This window comes from Ornithodoros turicata, chromosome 2 (assembly GCF_037126465.1).
Source record: "Ornithodoros turicata isolate Travis chromosome 2, ASM3712646v1, whole genome shotgun sequence".
In the NCBI taxonomy this organism is placed as follows: Eukaryota; Metazoa; Arthropoda; class Arachnida; order Ixodida; family Argasidae; genus Ornithodoros; species Ornithodoros turicata.
Window position 1 is genome coordinate 96560457 of NC_088202.1, and position 20450 is coordinate 96580906.

At 40.8% G+C, this 20450-nt stretch overlaps 1 protein-coding gene and 1 long non-coding RNA gene across 3 annotated transcripts in view; one reads left to right on the forward strand and one right to left on the reverse strand.

The window, feature by feature from the left end:
• Positions 1-20450, reverse strand: part of LOC135385817 (hemicentin-2-like) — a 317127-nt gene that overhangs the window by 23975 nt on the left and 272702 nt on the right. The window contains exons 6-7 of the mRNA XM_064615350.1: positions 2179-2436; positions 1488-1775 (exon numbers count right to left, since the gene is read on the reverse strand). Of these exons, the coding sequence (XP_064471420.1) occupies positions 1488-1775; positions 2179-2436 (546 nt within the window). The remainder of the gene's footprint in view (positions 1-1487; positions 1776-2178; positions 2437-20450) is intronic.
• Positions 1-20450, forward strand: part of LOC135385818 (uncharacterized) — a 69062-nt gene that overhangs the window by 16801 nt on the left and 31811 nt on the right. The window lies entirely within an intron of this gene.

Here is a 20450-nt window from a genome sequence, read left to right on the forward strand (position 1 = left end):
TTTCGAAGAAATGTACCTTAGTACGGTCCAGTGGCATGTGCCTAAGCAATCGAAGTTCGAATGCATTATGCCGATACTGTTTACGCGCGGCTCAGATCATGTTGGTCAATCCGAAAGAAGTATGTGTTTGCTAGATATCATATCTGATGCTTTTCTACCATTACCGATAACGACCCGTTGAACTCCTCCTTTGCATGATCTGCAAAGAAGTGTTGGTATTTGTCATCCGCTGTTTCACATGCATCTGCCCTCGTCACCCCCACCGACCGCTCTGCTTCCTGGACTACAAGAGATATCCACGGTTTGGGAACTGCATTTTGCCGTTCTCACAACCGGAAGGTCACACGCAATGTTAGTGAAACTGAAATTCGTGCGCATATTCTCATCATTCATCTGCGTTCTAACAACCGTCTTTTAAATCATAATCTAAATGTAATCGATTTATCATTTAGCTAAGTTTAGGACTGCCTTGCTAATGCACAAGTTGGTATACGGGTACACAGTGGTTGACTCTGTTACTCTTAAGTGGGTGTCAACGCCATATTTCACGAGGTCTGATAACTTTCAGTTATGTTGTCACGTGTTCGGACGAATTATGGATTACAGAGTATTAGCATGCTAAGGTATGGAATTCTTCAACAAGAAATATCTCCAGCATATATGTCTTCAAACGTATTTTGAACAATGAATTTGTGTAACTTAAAAAGTTTGCTGTTCCATTTTTTTGTGCCAATCCCACAGGTTTTCCTGTTGTACGCAATGTTGCTATTGAGACCGCGTTACAGGACATCCTAGCGGTCTCTTCGAAGGTTGCTTGTATGACTTTTGTTTTAGTAATAACCATTGTATTGTATTGCATTGTATGGTATTGTCACACGCCCCTTAATGCCCCCGGTACCGAACCTTGTCTGGCCATATCTAGCACTTTGTACTTGAGGTGACAGAAGGGCAACTGAAAATGTACGGGCAACCGTAGCGCCATCGCGTGTTAATCCGAATGCCTAAGTTGACAATGAAAGGAGTTCGAAATGCCTGGGTAAAACGCACACACACTGCAATAAAAATTGACGTCTTCGTGCATCTTGACCGTGACATATTGGATTTAATTTTACGAGAATGTTATTCAGCCAATGAATGATCTATGGTGCAGACACCAATCGGGCCATCAGACATCAACACAATGCAGACCTCACCACCAATCAAACATCGCCAATGACTCTCCAGGTGCCAAAACGGAGGGAAAACCCTAGTGTAAGAACAGTAAACGTAGTGCTCAAAACACAGTACAGCACCCTTTACAATGGGCCATTTCCCTCCAGAAATAGCGCACTTATACTCCAATAACAGAAAACAGTGAATACGTACGACATTATTAGACTGTAGGGGTACAAGCAACTTGCAGATAGAGAATTATTCCAGCATGCACACATTTCCCTCATGGTTTTAGATATTACTACTGTGAAACTCTATACTCAACGCAGACTCACCGGCAGGTATAAGCCTAAATGAGCATGGCGCCTTCTGCTTTCCAACAGCGTTGAAAGCCCAACAGTACAGAGCACCGTAATCGGCTTCGCTCGAAGGTATCACTGTCGCGAGACTGCGTGTCCCGTTTGTCGTAAAGCTACTGAGATATCTCGAACGAACTGACGTGTTGTAAAGCCACTCGAAGTTCACTTGTTCAGGATTCGCTTTCACATCACATGCGATGCGAACAATCTCATCCAGCGATGCACCATGTTCTCGCTTCAGATCTTCTTTACACACTGGTGCGTCTGTAAAAGACAAAAGAGAATATCTTTCTAAGAATCCACACGTCTTTGTACAATTTTATTGCGTTATGGATTCGCGAAGATCGGTAAACTGACACAGAAGGGTCTCATGTTACACAGCGTGACCAGACTCAAATTCTCGCAAACTTTTCTTAGAGGCAATATCGCCATAAAATTTTACAATGTGAAGTAATAAATTATAATGCGACAAATCGTGTGAGGGTGAGTATACCTTATATGTATCGTTCTTGCACTGAGATGCATATGCTGATAGATGAACAAAACACACTTTTAAGCGTAACGGTACTTCATTTAGCTTTCAACCAGTTAATTTATCTCCTCCTGTAACATGGCACGCAAGAAGCACGTGTTCAATGCTCGACGAGCTTAATTTGTTGCAACTCACACTGGACCGAAAGATGAAGAGTGTTGCTGACACCTTCTCCCTCGCTGTTTGAAGCCAAACATTCGTATTCGCCGTTGTCATCCCTGGACACTGCTCGGAGATGCAGCATGCTCGTGTTGCTTGTACCCAGGATACCACCGTTGAATCGCCAGGAAAACGTGTTGGGGACGGGGTTTGCGTCAACAGTGCAGTGCAGAAGGGCGTCCTCACCCTCTTGCAATGTGGCGTTTCTTGCCGTTAAAGTGAGTCGTGGAGAATCTGTACCAAGAAAAATAACAAACATTACTTATGTGTAGGGCTCCGGAATTTATGCATCAATATCTTACAAAATATGCATGTAAATATGCTGCGCGAAATATATGCGCAAAATATGATGTTCATGGTTCCCACTAGTCCTTGAAACCCTTGAATACCCTGGAATTTGAAAATGCCAGTTTTAAGGCCTGGAAAACCATGGAATTTTTTCCCAGTCCTTGAAAACCCTTGATTTTGCATCTTTTTCTTGTTCTCATGGAGCTGGTACTGCAAATTCTGCTTATCCGGAGACAGTTTTCAAACCACTGGAGTCAGCAGTCTTTGTAATAGGGTTCAGCATCAAGAAATTAACGGCGCCTCCGTTATATTAATCAATTTTCCTTTCTGTCGAGTGACCTTTAACATTCAGGAGTCGTCAGTCACATTTGTGTACGAATCACTATAGTGTATTCTCTCATGTAATACTTTAATATTTTATAAATATTTTGTGAAGTATCGAAGCCCTCGTCATAAACTGTGTTTTACGTCCCAGACAAAATTACGGCTAAGCCTTTAAAAGGTCATTGAAAGACCTTTGAATTTTTGTTCTAAAACTCAGTGGGAACCATGGATGTTGTTCTGAAAGCTTCCGCGTACATTGGAAATGTATAAATACGTAAATTGTCTAGAAAAACGTTCTACAAATAAAAATGCACATTTCTTATCGGCATTTGGGGCGTACGTTCACGCGTGCATACTCAGGTATTCGTCGTTGGTTATAGCAGTGTGCCACCAGAGGTTTCCAAAAGCGCACCACAACAGAGGTGGCGAAATTACTTTTATTTTGTAATGCATTACCATTACTCATTACTTTTATAAAAACTAATGCATTACATTACTCATTACGTTTTCGATAGTAATGCATTAGTAATGCCGTTACTTTAACGAAGTAATGGCATTACTCTGGCGTTACATTTACGTAAAGCATGAGCCTCAAACGTGCCATGCACGAGTTTTCTTCCTCGCTTTTTTGTTATAGGCAATAGCCACCCGAGTATCCCCCAAATCGGTGCCACTAAATCCCTGCAGACACGAGTCAGATTGGCAAAAACTATAAAGATTCATTGCAGCGTAGTAGCAGTTGGTGCTCAAAGTTGTCATCCGCTTGCCTTGCCCGCTTCGGCGACAGGACATCTTTTGCCATACTGAACATTCGTTCAGCGGAAGCGGATGACGGAATTTTCGTGTTGTACTGCACGAACAGTCTCTTGACCCATCTAGCGATTCTAGGCTGCGATCCTTATAACTTGCACGGAACCGTAAAATGTCTCCCATCGCAACTAACTGGCTCGATATACGCACTAAATTCGACCCACGAATGGGACAAGTCTTTGCCCGCCGGCTCCATGATGCTTTTTCTACATGCCGAGCTCTACAATGGGCCTTTTTCACGTGGACGTGCTACGCATGCGCGACCTGCGCCGCGCCGCCGCCGTCATCTTTGGTGGCTCTCGGTGGTCAGAATAGCACGGCCGGGGCGCCCTTGGTTCGCGTATTCCGTGCGAAAAATACCTCAACGATGCGCTGCCGTTGGTTGCACAAGTGCATGTAGTTCTTAGCTGCATAATTTTAGCCTTCTTATCTTCAGCTTCATGGGTTGTTTTTGCTCGTCAACCACAAAAAAGCCATTCTTGTACCGCTGAAAGGGCACACACCCTACCCATTTTGTGTACAGAAACCCTAGATGTTTAATGTGCCTGGTACTACTGCTGCGTTGTAAAAGTATACTAGGCCTTCATGGACCTCGTCCCACATTTATTTGCCGTTATCTTAAGGAACATGCGCCGTGTGTAATCCACTTGCTCATAAACACATTCCTCATGCTAACCCACATTTTCACGTCCAAAAAGCGGTCCAAGAGCCTGGGTTGTTCACCCTAGCCCGTTCGACAACTTGATAGGTTTTTCTGCTTTAACACATAGTGACTAAACATGCCATATATGTTTTTCACCCCTAATCCCCAACACTTTGTCAAGTAATAATTGATGTCAAATAATAAACATTTTTATAAATAAATCAAGTAAATCTATGGCATTTTTGGATATTCGCGTCGAATGTGGACAAATTTTAGCAATGTATTATTAATGTTTGTATTTAACTGACCATTGTATAGGAGAAAGAAGAGTGTTGGTTTACTATTTACTTTGTGCCTATGTTCAAGTTATTCTAAATTTGGTTCTTCCAGCGTACATGTTACCGAAGAAGTCCTTCGAAACCTAGACAATATAAGCCGGGGGGCAGATCTTTGTACTGTCTTTTCTTTTCTTCTTTGTTTGATAGCGTGCATGTGTAGGGACCCACAGTGCAGATGCATACTCTAAACCAGGTTGAACGAAGGTTTTATATGCCTGATAATTCAATATTGTTCGTTGTACCATGGCGAAATTTCCTTCTTAGCATCGACAGACTTCGAGTGGCTTTCGCGCACATACGGCTATAGCATTCCAGATCGTTCCCTTTAAATATGCCGCCAGTAATGAGAAGGGTGCCCAGAAGAAGCAAGGATTATCGGCTGTGCTCAACATGAGGCCATTTTTTTCAAGATGTGTCCTACTGGTCCGCAGGATTGTTCCGCTATGTTCTATTCAACTGTTCTGTTCGTGAATGACAAAGATATGCAAATAACCCGTGGTCTGCCCTCTTCAACTGAAAAACCAAAGGGAAAAAAAAAAAGAAAGCAGAGGACACTGGTTGCCTGCTCCGTACGCTCAGAGGGAGTACCGTCGAAAGTTACAGAAAAATAGGTGCGGACAACACACTGAACTCCCTTTGAACTCCCTTCGAACTCCCTTCGAAGAAAAGTATTTCGAGCAAACGGTGCCGATCAACCGGCTTTCGGTCAAAAGGCTTTCGACCAAGCGGAGTTCGATCAGACGTCTCCAATCACACGGCGTTCGACCAAATGCACAGAGACCGCGCGGCGCGCGAGCCACCAACCGTGTTTCCGACCCCTCCCGCTAGAGGCGCTTTTCCGCTCTGAAAAAGGTTCATTCTGTCCTGGCAAAAAGACGACCTCGGACAGCAAAAGAGAAACTAACACGTTACTATATCAAAACAGCCAATCACTAGTGAACTTTTCACTGGTTACTCTCATAGAGGCTACGTTTCTGTTTCGTTGACTCTCCTTTACCCTAAATGCGTACAGGAGAAAGTCGGTGATATCATCATGTGGGCACTGGGGACCCACACCTTCGACTGTTGAACTCTTGCAGAATTCCCCAGGCTGGGCTGACGTAATTTCCGTATTGTACTGCACGAACAGTCTGTTGATTGTCGCGAACCCATTTAGCTATCGTAGGCTGCGATCCTTATAACTTGCACGGAACCGTAAAATGTCTCCCATCGCAACTAACTGGCTCGATGTACACACTAAATTCGGCTAAATACGCACTACAGGCTCAGCCGTCATTTTGTCTGGGACGTAAAATACAGTTTACGACAAAGGCTTCAATACTTCAGAAAATATTTGTAAGATACTGGTATTACATGAGTGAATACACAATAATGATTCGTTCACAAATGTGACTGACGACTCCTGAATGTTAAAGATGATAGGACAGAATGAAAAATTGATTAAGATAACGGAGGCGCCGTTAATTTCTTGATGCTCATCCCTATTGCAAAGAGCGCTAACTCCTGTGGTTCTGTTGCCTTGTTCTGTCTTTGTTGCCGTGAGCTCATTGTTAAACGCGGGTTGAAAAAACCTGGATGTTCCCAACCTTCACGTGGCGCAATGAACACCCGACGAAAATAATGAGCAATGCTACCCTGCATTACTGAGTCGAAATGTAATGCATTACCATAACGCATTACTTGCTGGCACAATGTTTTTCATTACCAATACCCATTACTCAAAAGTAATATGGATTACTCCCCACCTCTGCACCACACGCATTTTTATATGGAATATTTTATATGAGATACGGGATATTATAAAAACTTTCCGAGTGCCAGTCAAGGAAGTCATGTACCGCGAAAATGTGCGCTATGTCTCTGGAGGTTGTTCTTGCGAATTAGCTAGCTAGCTAGCTAGCTGATCTACCAGCTCAGTTCTACCCAGTTCAGACAGCTCATCGTTGTGCCGTTCGTTGCTTTCGAGAACGGCGCTCACAGACTGCAATACTTCGATTCACTTGTTTTTATCAAGCGTAAGTCGAACTCTCTCATAGCTGTCGTGCGTTCTGTTTTGAGAAGTTGGATCTGAGTCCATGGGTGCTAGCCAAATGCACTGATCGTGTATCCAGAAGCAGCCTAAAAACAGCGTAGTAGCTTAGATGTGTATCTGGAACACAGGTTTTGGGCCGATGACTTCCCATTTGAAATAACGTGAAATGACGCCGAAATATGACATCACATGCAACTGTCATATTAATGCGATAGCTCCCCTAGCTGTCCTCTAGCTCCCTAGCTCCTCAGAAAGTTCTGTAGTCTGCGCTCAAAACTCAGCTCGGACGATAGATGGTGCCAGGGCAGCCGTGGGCACAGAAAAGTTTATGGCCGCTGTAAGGAAAAAAAAAGTAAATAAACTTCAGTGGTCGCATGGCCTCGACGTGTCGACGATTGCCGTGTTGTGCGACCTTCACACTCATTTGGGAGTGGATAACATGAAATAATCAATGTTAATATGAGCAGCATACAGAAAGGTTTACAATATCCTCAAGAACAAATTCCGCAGATACGATTCTCTAAGGTAATTATGATAATAAATGTTGTGGAAAAAACAGAGACGAGTTATTGTTCGGCGAGTGGAAAACAGAGGCAGATTGAGGTTATGTTTCATAGCAGTGACACTAGCGGGGCGGTTGTAATTACCGAATGGTAATCAGGCTGCCCTATTTTGTCCGTTTCTATTGATTTCGAGATTGTGCTGTGATCAGTATCCCACACGGAGGTTGCACATTCCACCTTTTGAAGGACTAGTGATTTGAACGACTATCATTGAGTGACTCACTGCGGGCACGCGGTTCTTTCACTTTCACATGGGGCAACTACGTTGCGAGATGGTTATGCGTGCTACTTAGGTACTGATGGTGCGGCCAAAAAAAGTTTTTCTTCACGCCAAATCCAAGAGCGCGTTATCCTCTCTAGCATTACATCATAACTCACTGCAGTTGTGCTCTTACATCTGACCCATAACTGCGAACCACTACGCGCAATTTAAAATTATTTCCGCATTTTCTTACAAGTTTAACGATTCCTATCGTATTACTCCTCGTTGCATCATCAGGCAGACTGCTAATTTTTTATATATGATGATCAGGGCGAAATATGCCGAAATATGTAATTATATCACACACGAAACATCGTAGATTTATGCCGTTGTAGCTGGTAGTGCACGGTTATCCGTTAGAACGATTCTAAAAATAGGGATCTTGCGTGAACTCCCGTCTCGTACTTACGTGTGTGCGCTAATACCACAAGTGCACGAGGCAATCACTTCTCGTACTAATAAGTACATTCAGAGCCGTTCCGAGGGGGGGGGGGATGAGAGGGGCAGCAGCCCCAGGCGCCTTCCCGAAGGGGGCGCCGGGCGGCAAGTCTGGAGAGCACGGTGGGCAATAAAGCGACAGCCGGCCTGATTATCACCCGCATAAAAAAAATTGGGTTCGGTGTTGCTGTTCAGCAATAACAGACCCCAGAGAAGAAAACTGGAGCTTTTTTGGCTTCGTTACTTTACAATGTAGCACACTCGTGCCACAGTAGTTTCACTCCTTTCTTTGCCTTTTCATATATTTTACTTCCGGACGTCTCTCTCATCACTCAACTTTAAGTGCCATAGGGTAGACGGATCCCCTTTTCTGGAGCTACCATGTCCACATTTTAATGCGGTAGCATTATTGGGCTACCTCCGCGGAAATTCCTGTGGTCTGCAGTGAAACCTCAGCTGGGGCGATAGACGGCGCCACGTGAATCGTTGACGTAGAAAAGTTTATGGCAGGGTATTCAACGTGACTCCTCCCCTTTTCCTGTATACAACTCGCGTGCGGACGGTCGCTTGAGAACCCGCTTGCGTCTAGGCGCGCTTAGTAAAGTATAACACCGGGCATGTTTGCTAGGTGAGGTTATCGCGAGGCAGCTGCAGCCATTGGAATGCAACGTTATATAAACTACGTCTTGCAAGCGAGATTGCCAAGGCGGGAGAGCGATGTGTTGCTTCGTCGCGGTGTTGGCCTGCCGAGATGCACAAACGGTCGTTCTCAGTCTTTCCATGTTGGTGTTCTTTGTCTACACGTTGTAGCAAATCCAGTTAGGCCTGTCGTCATCAGCATATGTTTCATGTGAATGTTTCATGTGAATGTTTCAGATCATTAAAAATATGGCTCTGGAAATGCGTACTTATTTCAGCACTCATAAGCCGTTACTATACATATGCCAAAGCCGTGTACACAACGAAGAAGAAACAAACAAACAAGCTATCCTCTAATTCGCTTCAGTGGGTTTTATTTCTTCACGCCAAACCCCACAGCGCGTTACCGCCTTTAGAATTACATCATAAATCATTGCAGTTCTGCTGCTACATTTGACCCATATCTGCAAACCATTACACGCAATTTAAAATTATCTCTACATATTCTTAGCAGTTCAACGATTGCAATCGCATTACTCCTTGTTGCATCAGCAGGGAGACCGCTAATGTTTTTCTTTGTACGTCCATCCAAGTTGAAGCAAGTTCGCACACTCTAAAGGGAAAGTCGGATCTTGTACTGAGATACAGCATTTAAAAAGGCGTGCTTCGTGGAGACGTGAACGCTTTCTGCTTTTCTCCAATCCCACTACGTCCTCGGGGAAATCTTAGCCTTTCTTGTCTATGCTTTGGTTGTCCACAGAAAACGCGCTAAGCATTCGGCAACATCTGGTCTCTATTACTTTGTGAGATTTTGCGTGTCTGCGTGTCACGGTGCTGCAAGGTATATCGCAATTCCTTAGGCCTGGACGCACTTCGAAATAGGCCTGCCACGAGGTTCGAAAATTGATATGTAAACGCCCTGCAGCTAAGCCCGCGTTGAAAATATGTTCGTATGATCAGGACATTCTTCAATGACAGCACAAACACGACAACAGAACTGAAAGGAAGGAAAGCAGTAAAACATACAGCGCAGTCCAATGCGTGCGTAAATAGTTCTTGGGCTTAGCTGTGCCAGTTTTGCGATTTTGCTCCAGGGCATTTTCTGTACTGACAGTTCTAGCTATGCAGAAAAAACAAACAAAACAAAAAAAAAACAGTGAGAAGCTGGTGTGCGCTTAACGTGTACCTATAGCTTTCTTCCAGAAGCAGGTGACACAGGTCTTAGGCTTAGGTCGACATGCCATGTTCGTACATGCATCGTGCACTTCGATCATCCCTCCGCTCATTCATAAGAATGTTTGCCTCTTTACCTCAAATACGCATGCAAGGGCACACGCTTAGGCGCAAATTTTGCAGTCCATATTCTGCCCAAGCAACCAGCTCAACTGACTTTTATGGAAGTGTATATTGCTAGCACAGGATATCAAGTAGAGCCGACAAAGCATGCCTGTGAAGCTCCTTAAATAGACATATTGAATGCACATACAATTACTCTTGAGGCAAGACAAAAAACAAAAAACTATGAGACATATCACATAGTGCTCCTCACTAGATAACATATAGAAATATACACACACTTATTCAATAATTGATGAAAGATAGACTGCGTCTAAATGAATTTAGGGAAGTTAACAGCTCGAGGAAGAAAGCAACTCGTAGGGCAGGGAGTTTCATAATTTACTGCAAAAATAGGAGAACGAAAGCAAACCATTGTTTCAACGGGAGTAACGCAGACAAAAAGTTAGATTATCAGTTCGGAGGTGATATATGCTTCTGTGAAACTGGGACACAGTCATGGAGGAGGTTAGCAGGCCCTGAATAATTATGTAAAAAACTAAACATTTATGTAGATAAATCATAGACTTGATATACAAAATAGAAAAGCCAAAAGCAACAGAGTCGGAGAATGACAAACGAGTAGTAGAGAGACGTGTAGAACCGAACCCCTGGCGAATCCAGGACCCCCCCCCCCTACCCTGAGCCCTGCGCGTATTTGTCCCTGCGCGGCACGTGTGGGGAGGGTTGTCCGCGCGCTTATCGGTGGGGGAGGGATGCGTGCGCGCTTATCCTCTCACATTTTTCAGCCTGGGCAGACTTCTTTGGTCGACTTCACAGATTTTTCAGCCTGGGCAGACTTCTTTGGCCGACTTCACATATGTTTTCGATACAGCAGGTGAGCGGTTTACATGCAGAGACATGCAAAGAAGGGTCATACACAAAAAAGGACAAGTCAAAATATATTTATTAATGCCAATCAAGTTGAGATATATTTATTAAAGCCAATAGTGCTGGGAATTGTGATGCCAATCAGGTGAAGGAGAAAAACCCAGCCGAAAAAACCTTCACCACCTGTAACAGGGCGGTGCTCGGGTGGGGGGTTGCTGTGGTGGGCGGAGCGTGACCGGAGGGCTGCGTGCTAACCATTCCACCTGGGCTGACTTCTTTCACCATTTTCCTACTTGGGCCGACTTCCTTCCCGTGACAGGTGGGCGGAGCGTGACCGGAGGGCTGCTGTGGTGGGCGGAGCGTGACCGGAGGGCTACGTGTGCGTGCTTACCCTTCACCCTGGGTTGACTTCTTTCACAATTTTCCTACCTGGGCGTCGCGTGGCCGGAGGGCTGCGTGCGCGTTTACCATTCAGCCTGGGCCGCCGACTTTCGTCATTTTTTCAGCCTGGGCCGCCGACTATCCTCATTTTTCAGCATGGGCCGCCGACTTTCGTCATTTTTTCAGCCTGGGTCGACTTCAATCGTAATTTTTCCAGCTACAACAGGTGTGCAGTTTACATGCAAAGGATAGCCATACACAAAAGTACAAGTGAAAATATATTTATTAAAGTCATTAGGAATTATGTTATGACTCCGCGTGAATAGGAAAAACTTAGCCAAAAATCTGAAATAGAAGGAACACAATACACGTAACAATACTTATTACAGGTATGATACATTAGCATTGAATAGGTATCACAAATCAAACAATATTTTTATTAGTGGAAGTTTTCAATGAATCAGAATTGATAGCGCATTTAATCAAAGAAGATATTCTTAATCATTATGATTATAAACAAAATTATAACTTGTATTATAAAAAGTCTAATATTCCTATACGTGAGAACCATCTTTGCAATAGCGGGAAGTTCTGATAGTTGTATGTAATTAACTGTGAACAGCAGAGACACTGGAAGACTATGGGACACGAACACAAGACGAAATAAAATCTATACCACTACAAAGAAGATATTCCACTTCACCACATAGCACGCTCCTAGCCAACAAACAGAACAAAGAACGACACGAACACAAGAGGAAAATCAAAAGAAAAAAATCAAACTCATCAGAAAATAGATATGTTAAAAACGAACTTGACCACATAGTACGCTCCTAGCTAACAATCAGAACAAAGAACGACACGAACACAAGAGGAAATAAAATCTATACCAATACAAAGAAGATATTCCACTTCACCACATAGCACACTCCTAGCCAACAAACAGAACAAAGAACGACACGAACACAAGATGAAATAAAATCTATACCAATACATTTGTCAAACTCATCAGAAAATAGACATGTTAAAAACTTCACCACATAGCACACTCCTAGCCAACAAACAGAACACGAACGACACGAACACAAGAGGAAAATCAGAAGAAAAAATCAAACTCATCAGAAAATAGATATGTTAAAAACGAACTTCACCACATAGCACGCTCCTAGCCAACAAACAGAACGACACGAACACAAGACGAAATAAAATCTATACCACTACAAAGAAGATATTCCACTTCTCCACATAGCACGCTCCAAGCCAACAAACAGAACAAAGAACGACACGAATACAAGAGGAAAATCAGAAGAAAAAATCAAACTCATCAGAAAATAGACATGTTAGAAAATGAAGTTCACCACATAGCACACTCCTAGCCAACAAACAGAACACGAACGACAAGAACACAAGAAGAAATAAAATCTATACCACTACATTGTCAAACTCATCAGAAAATAGACATGTTAAAAATGAACTTCAGCACATAGCACACTCCTAGCCAACAAAGAACGACACGAACACAAGAAGAAATAAAATCTATACCACTACGAAGAAGATATTCCTAATCAAACAACACAGTAATCTATCATTCAGAAAATCAAACTCATCAGAAAATTAATATTTCTATACGTGAGAACCATCAATGCAATAGCGTGAATATCTGTCATAACATTTTCGAGCGCAATAGGGAATCTCAGTTTCATATTCCAACATTACTCAACTTTTAATTTCTTATTAAGAGAATAGCATAGACGTAAGGAAATAATGAGAAACAACACAATCAACAGCTACAATTAATAGAGAGCCAAGCCTGCGCACCATCCAACACATAGAGAAATAATAGCTAATCAATCTATCAATGGCGAAATAGCACAGACTTAACGATGAAGAATAGAGGAACACGCGGCGACACGTAAACATCAACAGAGGAAAATAATCTATCATTGAACCACCATAAAATCGATCAATATACAATTTTCATTCTAACAAACATTACGAACCTTGATGGAGGTATCCAAGACATAGGAAATATGCACGGTTTTCACTCTTTTCCTCGTCAAAGTGGTTTCCTCGTCTTTTTTTCGTCAAAGTGGTTGACAAGTCGGCTAAGTTTATAGAGATGCGATATTGTTATTGAAGATGTAGAGAAAGTCCAAATTATTAATTGGTAGCAATGATACTCAATCAAAAAGAGAAACAAAACTAATTACATCAATTTTTGTAATATCTTGCAACAGAAATTTCTAATGGACCACACAGAAATATCAAATGTGAAATGCAACTCAGAGTTATGAGGCATTCCAACCTTAGAGGTACTTACTTATGTCATGCGAGTGAACAATTGAAGCAAATACAAGACAATAATTATCTCGAGCGGTAAGTTCACAACTCATAGAATATCAGTCGAGTGAATACTTGAAACAAAATCAAAACAATAATTCTCACGACAGGTGGAGATGATAGCATTCTAAATCAGATAATAAAATTTTAATCAATAAAATAAACATAGATATGCTTTTAATTAAGTGTAGACGTGCACTTGAAAACAGAAGAGACAATTGCTCTACTTTGAAAAGATGGACAGATTTTGTACTCGATACCATAAGTCATGGGAAGATGTGATAAAAAACTGCTTCGAAAAGGAGGAGCCGCGAAACGATTTCATTATCGCTGCATTTCAATACGTCCTAGACATGGTCGTATTCGGAGATATGGTACAAACTACAGAACTGAAGGTGCAAGAATTTATATGCCGAATCTAAAATACAATCATTGCAATGGGCATTGCGTACATCAAGAAAGCAGTCGGATCAAATTATCATATACAAGCGGTCTATATCGCACGTTTCATTACGGATTTGTTGAAATTACACATATCTGAGATGGAAAGTACATAAAATCTTATCATGTGATATATTCCACTACCACGGCAACGCAATTATTCTCTTCTACCAGTCTCTGCAACGATGTCGAATCAACAGAAGTTCAATGTTGTCGTGCAAGGTCTGATGTATTATCACCTGTTGAAACTCAACAAACATATCAATTGCGGTGGACCACCGGACGATTTTCATCTAATACTCTCTTGTACGCCATTCAAGAACCTTCATACAAAGAAAGGAAGCATCAATAAGAGACTCTGTAAATTCATCGCGACAAAGTGCAAGTTGTTGAAGCAATACAAACACGGCGACAACATAGCGCCTGCATTAATCAACGCTGGATTCAAGCGCCCAATAATCAGAATAAACTATTTAATGTCTTCGGAATTCATCAATGAAGACAACAAACGAAAACTTCAGAGTTTGAAATAGAATTGAAATAGAATTTATCGAAATAAACAAGTGTATAAGTGAAACAATAATTGTAATCTTTGTCATCATTAAAATGAATTCTTCGCATCACATTGAAAAACACTTTACATTTAGCATGGCTAGACTGAGAACAATGATCGCTAAGGAAACGAAATATTCCCCAATTTGTGTAAGAATTCTCATATGGAATGAGACCTGACCACCAAATAGGTTTTACTCGACTACACTCTGTGCAAATTCAACACCAAATGGATAGAATTGTTGGAGAAGGATCGTTCATTGAAATTTAGAGACATGATACATCGGTCTATGATTACAAAAAAGGATCACTAATCTCATGTGAAAACTTATCATATCTCTCGAATTAAATTCCACAGTGCATGTATATTTCTCAATCAGTTGCACTAGCCCAGACATAGTAAAAGAAGAAGAAAAGGCGTCTTATAGTAAAAGAAGAAGAAAAGGCGTCTTTGACAAGCAACCGATTGGAGTGCGGAATAAATAAATATTTTTGCCAACACAGTTGTCCATTTGTACGAGTAGGAAAAAGGAGCCGTCCAAGGCTTGCAGTGGGGGCCAAGATATGGCAAAACGGGAAGTAAGGCAAGATAACTGATTGCGGCTGGCCGTTCGCGACAACTTTTACAATCGCATTGGGGTTCACTGCCTGGGAGATAATACGAAGCCTTCGCGAAAAGCGAATCTATTATCAAATGCCACAATGCAAACGAAAGATTTTACGAGCACGACGTGCAGGCCAAGTCTACATTTCTAATCACGTAGTCTTCGTAACACACGGCACACAAACGTATATGAAATAATTTCCAAGTGGCAATCAGATTTTGGGAGAAGCGGATCACACAACTGCCATCAGAAGTGCTTAACCAATATACAATGAACATGAGCGTTATGCATAAACACAATGGAAGATTTGTTATATTAATTATAATAACCAGATCAGCGCATGTCACACATAAACGTAGATCCAATTCACAAAATATACTAGAGATTTCCCGTAACCATACAGAAAAAACTATCACATTATTTTAGTGTCATAGCATCTAGGCACTACAAATGGAAAGGCCATACTGTAATTTTATAAGTCTTTAGCTCATAACATTGTAAAACGCAAATTCCACACTAAAGATCATTTTCTTCTTTAAATTTTCAAAATCAAAACTGCACGCTATTTCTTGCATTTTTCAAAAGATATAGATTAAAAAATTGTGCATATACTCACACATACTTTACAAGATATTTGTTTGTGGATTAATTGCTAAAATTTATCGGTTCACATTCAGGAGAAGTGGTGACTACCACACATCAGTAAGAGTTTAATCACAATTTGAACAAGTGTTGCGATTTATGATCAGTGTTGTAGAATGTGTAATTTCACAATACGCAAGCTTTAGGTCGCTCACTTTGACGAGCATTCTTTCACGATGTCAGAGAAGTTATCCGAATGGATTGATATTTTCTCTATACACTATAACATAATGCGAATTCTTTATGTCGTGGATATTAAAAGTTACGAATATTTTTTCGAACGAAAATTTACTTAAGACTCGAAGAAAGGGTCACCCGCGTCGACGAAGCCGTTTCCGGAAAAAGCAACACGCTCGCGTGCGGTACCGCATTAACGCGTCGGGCACAGAATCGCATTCGGTTTCGGGTACGACATTGGGGAAACGCGGCCCGGCGTGTTGCCGAAACGTCTTCGAAGACCCGGGTGAGCCTTTCTTCGAGTTTTAATTAAATTTTCGTTCGAAAAAATATTCGTAACTTTTAATATCCACGACATAAAGAATTCGCATTATGTTATAGTGTATACAGAAAATATTAATCCATTCGGATAACTTCTCTGACATCGTGAAAGAGTGCTCGTCAAAGTGAGCGACCTAAAGCTTGCGTATTGTGAAATTACACATTCTACAACACTGATCATAAATCGCAACACTTGCTCAAATTGTGATTAAACTCTTACCGCTGTGTGGTAGTCAACACTTCTCCTTAATGTGGATCGATAAATTTTAGCAATTAATCCAAAATCGTGTATCCACAATAAAATATCTTGTATAGTATGTGTGAGTATATGCACAACTTTTTAATCTATATCTTTTGAAAAATGCAAGAAATAGCGTGCAGTTTTGATTTTGAAATTTAAAGAAGAAAATGATCTTTAGTGTGGAATTTGCGTTTTACAATGTTATGAGCTAAAGACTTATAAAATTACAGTATGGCCTTTCCATTTGTAGTGCCTAGATGCTATGACACTAAAATAATGTGATAGTTTTTTCTGTATGGTTACGGGAAATCTCTAGTATATTTTGTGAATTGGATCTACGTTTATGTGTGACCTGCGCTGATCTGGTTATTATAATTAATATAACAAATCTTCCATTGTGTTTATGCATAACGCTCATCTTCATTGTATATTGGTTAAGCACTTCTGATGGCAGTTGTGTGATCCGCTTCTCCCAAAATCTGATTGCCACTTGGAAATTATTTCATATACGTTTGTGTGCCGTGTGTTACGAAGACTACGTGATTAGAAATGTAGACTTGGCCTGCACGTCGTGCTCGTAAAATCGTTCGTTTGCATTGTGGCATTTGATAATAGATTCGCTTTTTGCGAAGGCTTCGTATTATCTCCCAGGCAGTGAACCCCAATGCGATTGTAAAAGTTGTCGCGAACGACCAGCCGCAATCAGTTATCTTGCCTTACTTCCCGTTTTGCCATATCTTGGCCCCCACTGCAAGCCTTGGACGGCTCCTTTTTCCTACTCATACAAATGGACAACTGTGTTGGCAAAAATATTTATTTATTTGTTCCGCACTCCAATCGGTTGCTTGTCAAAGACGCCTTTTCTTCTTCTTTTACTATGTCTGGGCTAGTGCAACTGATTGAGAAATATACATGCACTGTGGAATTTAATTCGAGAAATATAAGTTTTCACATGAGATTAGTGATCCTTTTTTGTAATCATAGACCGATGTATCATGTCTCTAAATTTCAATGAACGATCCTTCTCCAACAATTCTATCCATTTGGTGTTGAATTTGTACAGAGTGTAGTCGAGTAAAACCTATTTGGTGGTCAGGTCTCATTCCATATGAGAATTCTTACACAAATTGTGGAATATTTCGTTTCCTTAGCGATCATTGTTCTCAGTCTAGCCATGCTAAATGTAAAGTGTTTTTCATTGTGATGCGAAGAATTCATTTTAATGATGACAAAGATTACAATTATTGTTTCACTTATACACTTGTTTATTTCGAAAGATTACAATTCTATTTCAAACTCTGAAGTTTTCGTTTGTTGTCTTCATTGATGAATTCCGAAGACATTAAATAGTTTATTCTGATTATTGGGCGCTTGAATCCAGCGTTGATTAATGCAGGCGCTATGTTGTCGCCGTGTTTGTATTGCTTTAACAACTTGCACTTTGTCGCGATGAATTTACAGAGTCTCTTATTGATGCTTCCTTTCTTTGTATGAAGGTTCTTGAATGGCGTACAAGAGAGTATTAGATGAAAATCGTCCGGTGGTCCACCGCAATTGATATCTTTGTTGAGTTTCAACAGGTGATAATACATCAGACCTTGCACGACAACATTGAACTTCTGTTGATTCGACATCGTTGCAGAGACTGGTAGAAGAAAATAATTGCGTTGCCGTGGTAGTGGAATATATCACATGATAAGATTTTATGTACTTTCCATCTCAGATATGTGTAATTTCAACAAATCCGTAATGAAACGTGCGATATAGACCGCTTGTATATGATAATTTGATCCGCCTGCTTTCTTGATGTACGCAATGCCCATTGCAATGATTACAATTACATCTGGTCTAGTGTATTTCAATTCTTCGTTGGCAAACCTCAAAAACTCCGCCATCAATCCCAATGGCCCTTCAAACGTTGATGTGCAGATATTTTTATAAGTATTGTAGATTCGGCATATAAATTCTTGCACATTCAGTTCTGTAGTTTGTACCATATCTCCGAATACGACCATGTCTAGGACGTATTGAAATGCAGCGATAATGAAATCGTTTCGCGGCTCCTCCTTTTCGAAGCAGTTTTTTTATCACATCTTCCCATGACTTATGGTATCGAGTACAAAATCTGTCCATCTTTTCAAAGTAGAGCAATTGTCTCTTCTGTTTTCAAGTGCACGTCTACACTTAATTAAAAGCATATCTATGTTTATTTTATTGATTAAAATTTTATTATCTGATTTAGAATGCTATAATCTCCACCTGTCGTGAGAATTATTGTTTTGATTTTGTTTCAAGTATTCACTCGACTGATATTCTATGAGTTGTGAACTTACCGCTCGAGATAATTATTGTCTTGTATTTGCTTCAATTGTTCACTCGCATGACATAAGTAAGTACCTCTAAGGTTGGAATGCCTCATAACTCTGAGTTGCATTTCACATTTGATATTTCTGTGTGGTCCATTAGAAATTTCTGTTGCAAGATATTAAAAAAATTGATGTAATTAGTTTTGTTTCTCTTTTTGATTGAGTATCATTGCTACCAATTAATAATTTGGACTGTCTCTACATCTTCAATAAAAATATCGCATCTCTATAAACTTAGCCGACTTGTCCACCACTTTGACGAAAGATTTCCGTTTCAGGGAAAGGATGCGAAAAGGTAGTGACCCCAGCGAGTGATATCGACATCTATTTGCGCTGCACAATAAACTATATCGCCTTTGAACTCTCTTATCTGACCTCTAGAGCGCCCCGTTTGCTGGACAAAGTAATATAGCCCCTAACCCTTTGAGTGATAAAGCATGCGCTGTGCTATGGTCACAAAGATATAGACATAAAGTCTCCCGGCTTTGAGGAAAAGAGTGAAAACCGTGCATATTTCCTATGTCTTGGATACCTCCATCAAGGTTCGTAATGTTTGTTAGAATGAAAATTGTATATTGATCGATTTTATGATGGTTCAATGATAGATTATTTTCCTCTGTTGATGTTTACGTGTCGCCGCGTGTTCCTCTATTCTTCATCGTTAAGTCTGTGCTATTTCGCCATTGATAGATTGATTAGCTATTATTTCTCTATGTGTTGGATGGTGCGCAGGTTTGGCTCTCTATTAATTGTAGCTGTTGATTGTGTTGTTTCTCATTATTTCCTTACGTCTATGCTATTCACTTAATAAGAAATTAAAAGTTGAGTAATGTTGGAATATGAAACTGAGATTCCCTATTGCGCTCGAAAATGTTATGACAGATATTCACGCTATTGCATTGATGGTTCTCACGTATAGGAATATTAATTTTCTGATGAGTTTGATTTTTTCTTCTGATTTTCCTCTTGTGTTCGTGTCGTTCGTGTTCTGTTTGTTGGCTAGGAGTGTGCTATGTGGTGAAGTTTTTAACATGTCTATTTTCTGATGAGTTTGACAATGTAGTGGTATAGATTTTATTTCTTCTTGTGTTCTTGTCGTTCGTGTTCTGTTTGTTGGCTAGGAGTGTGCTATGTGGTGAAGTTTTTAACATGTCTATTTTCTGATGAGTTTGACAAATGTATTGGTATAGATTTTATTTCCTCTTGTGTTCTTGTCGTTCGTGTTCTGTTTGTTGGCTGGGAGTGTGCTATGTGGTGAAGTTCATTTTTAACATGTCTATTTTCTGATGAGTTTGATTTTTTCTTCTGATTTTCCTCTTGTGTTCGTGTCGTTCGTGTTCTGTTTGTTGGCTAGGAGTGTGCTATGTGGTGAAGTTTTTAACATGTCTATTTTCTGATGAGTTTGACAAATGTATTGGTATAGATTTTATTTCATCTAGTGTTCGTGTCGTTCTTTGTTCTGTTTGTTGGCTAGGAGTGTGCTATGTGGTGAAGTGGAATATCTTCTTTGTATTGGTATAGATTTTATTTCATCTTGTGTTCGTGTCGTTCTTTGTTCTGTTTGTTGGCTAGGAGCGTGCTATGTGGTGAAGTGGAATATCTTCTTTGTAGTGGTATAGATTTTATTTCGTCTTGTGTTCGTGTCCCATAGTCTTCCAGTGTCTCTGCTGTTCACAGTT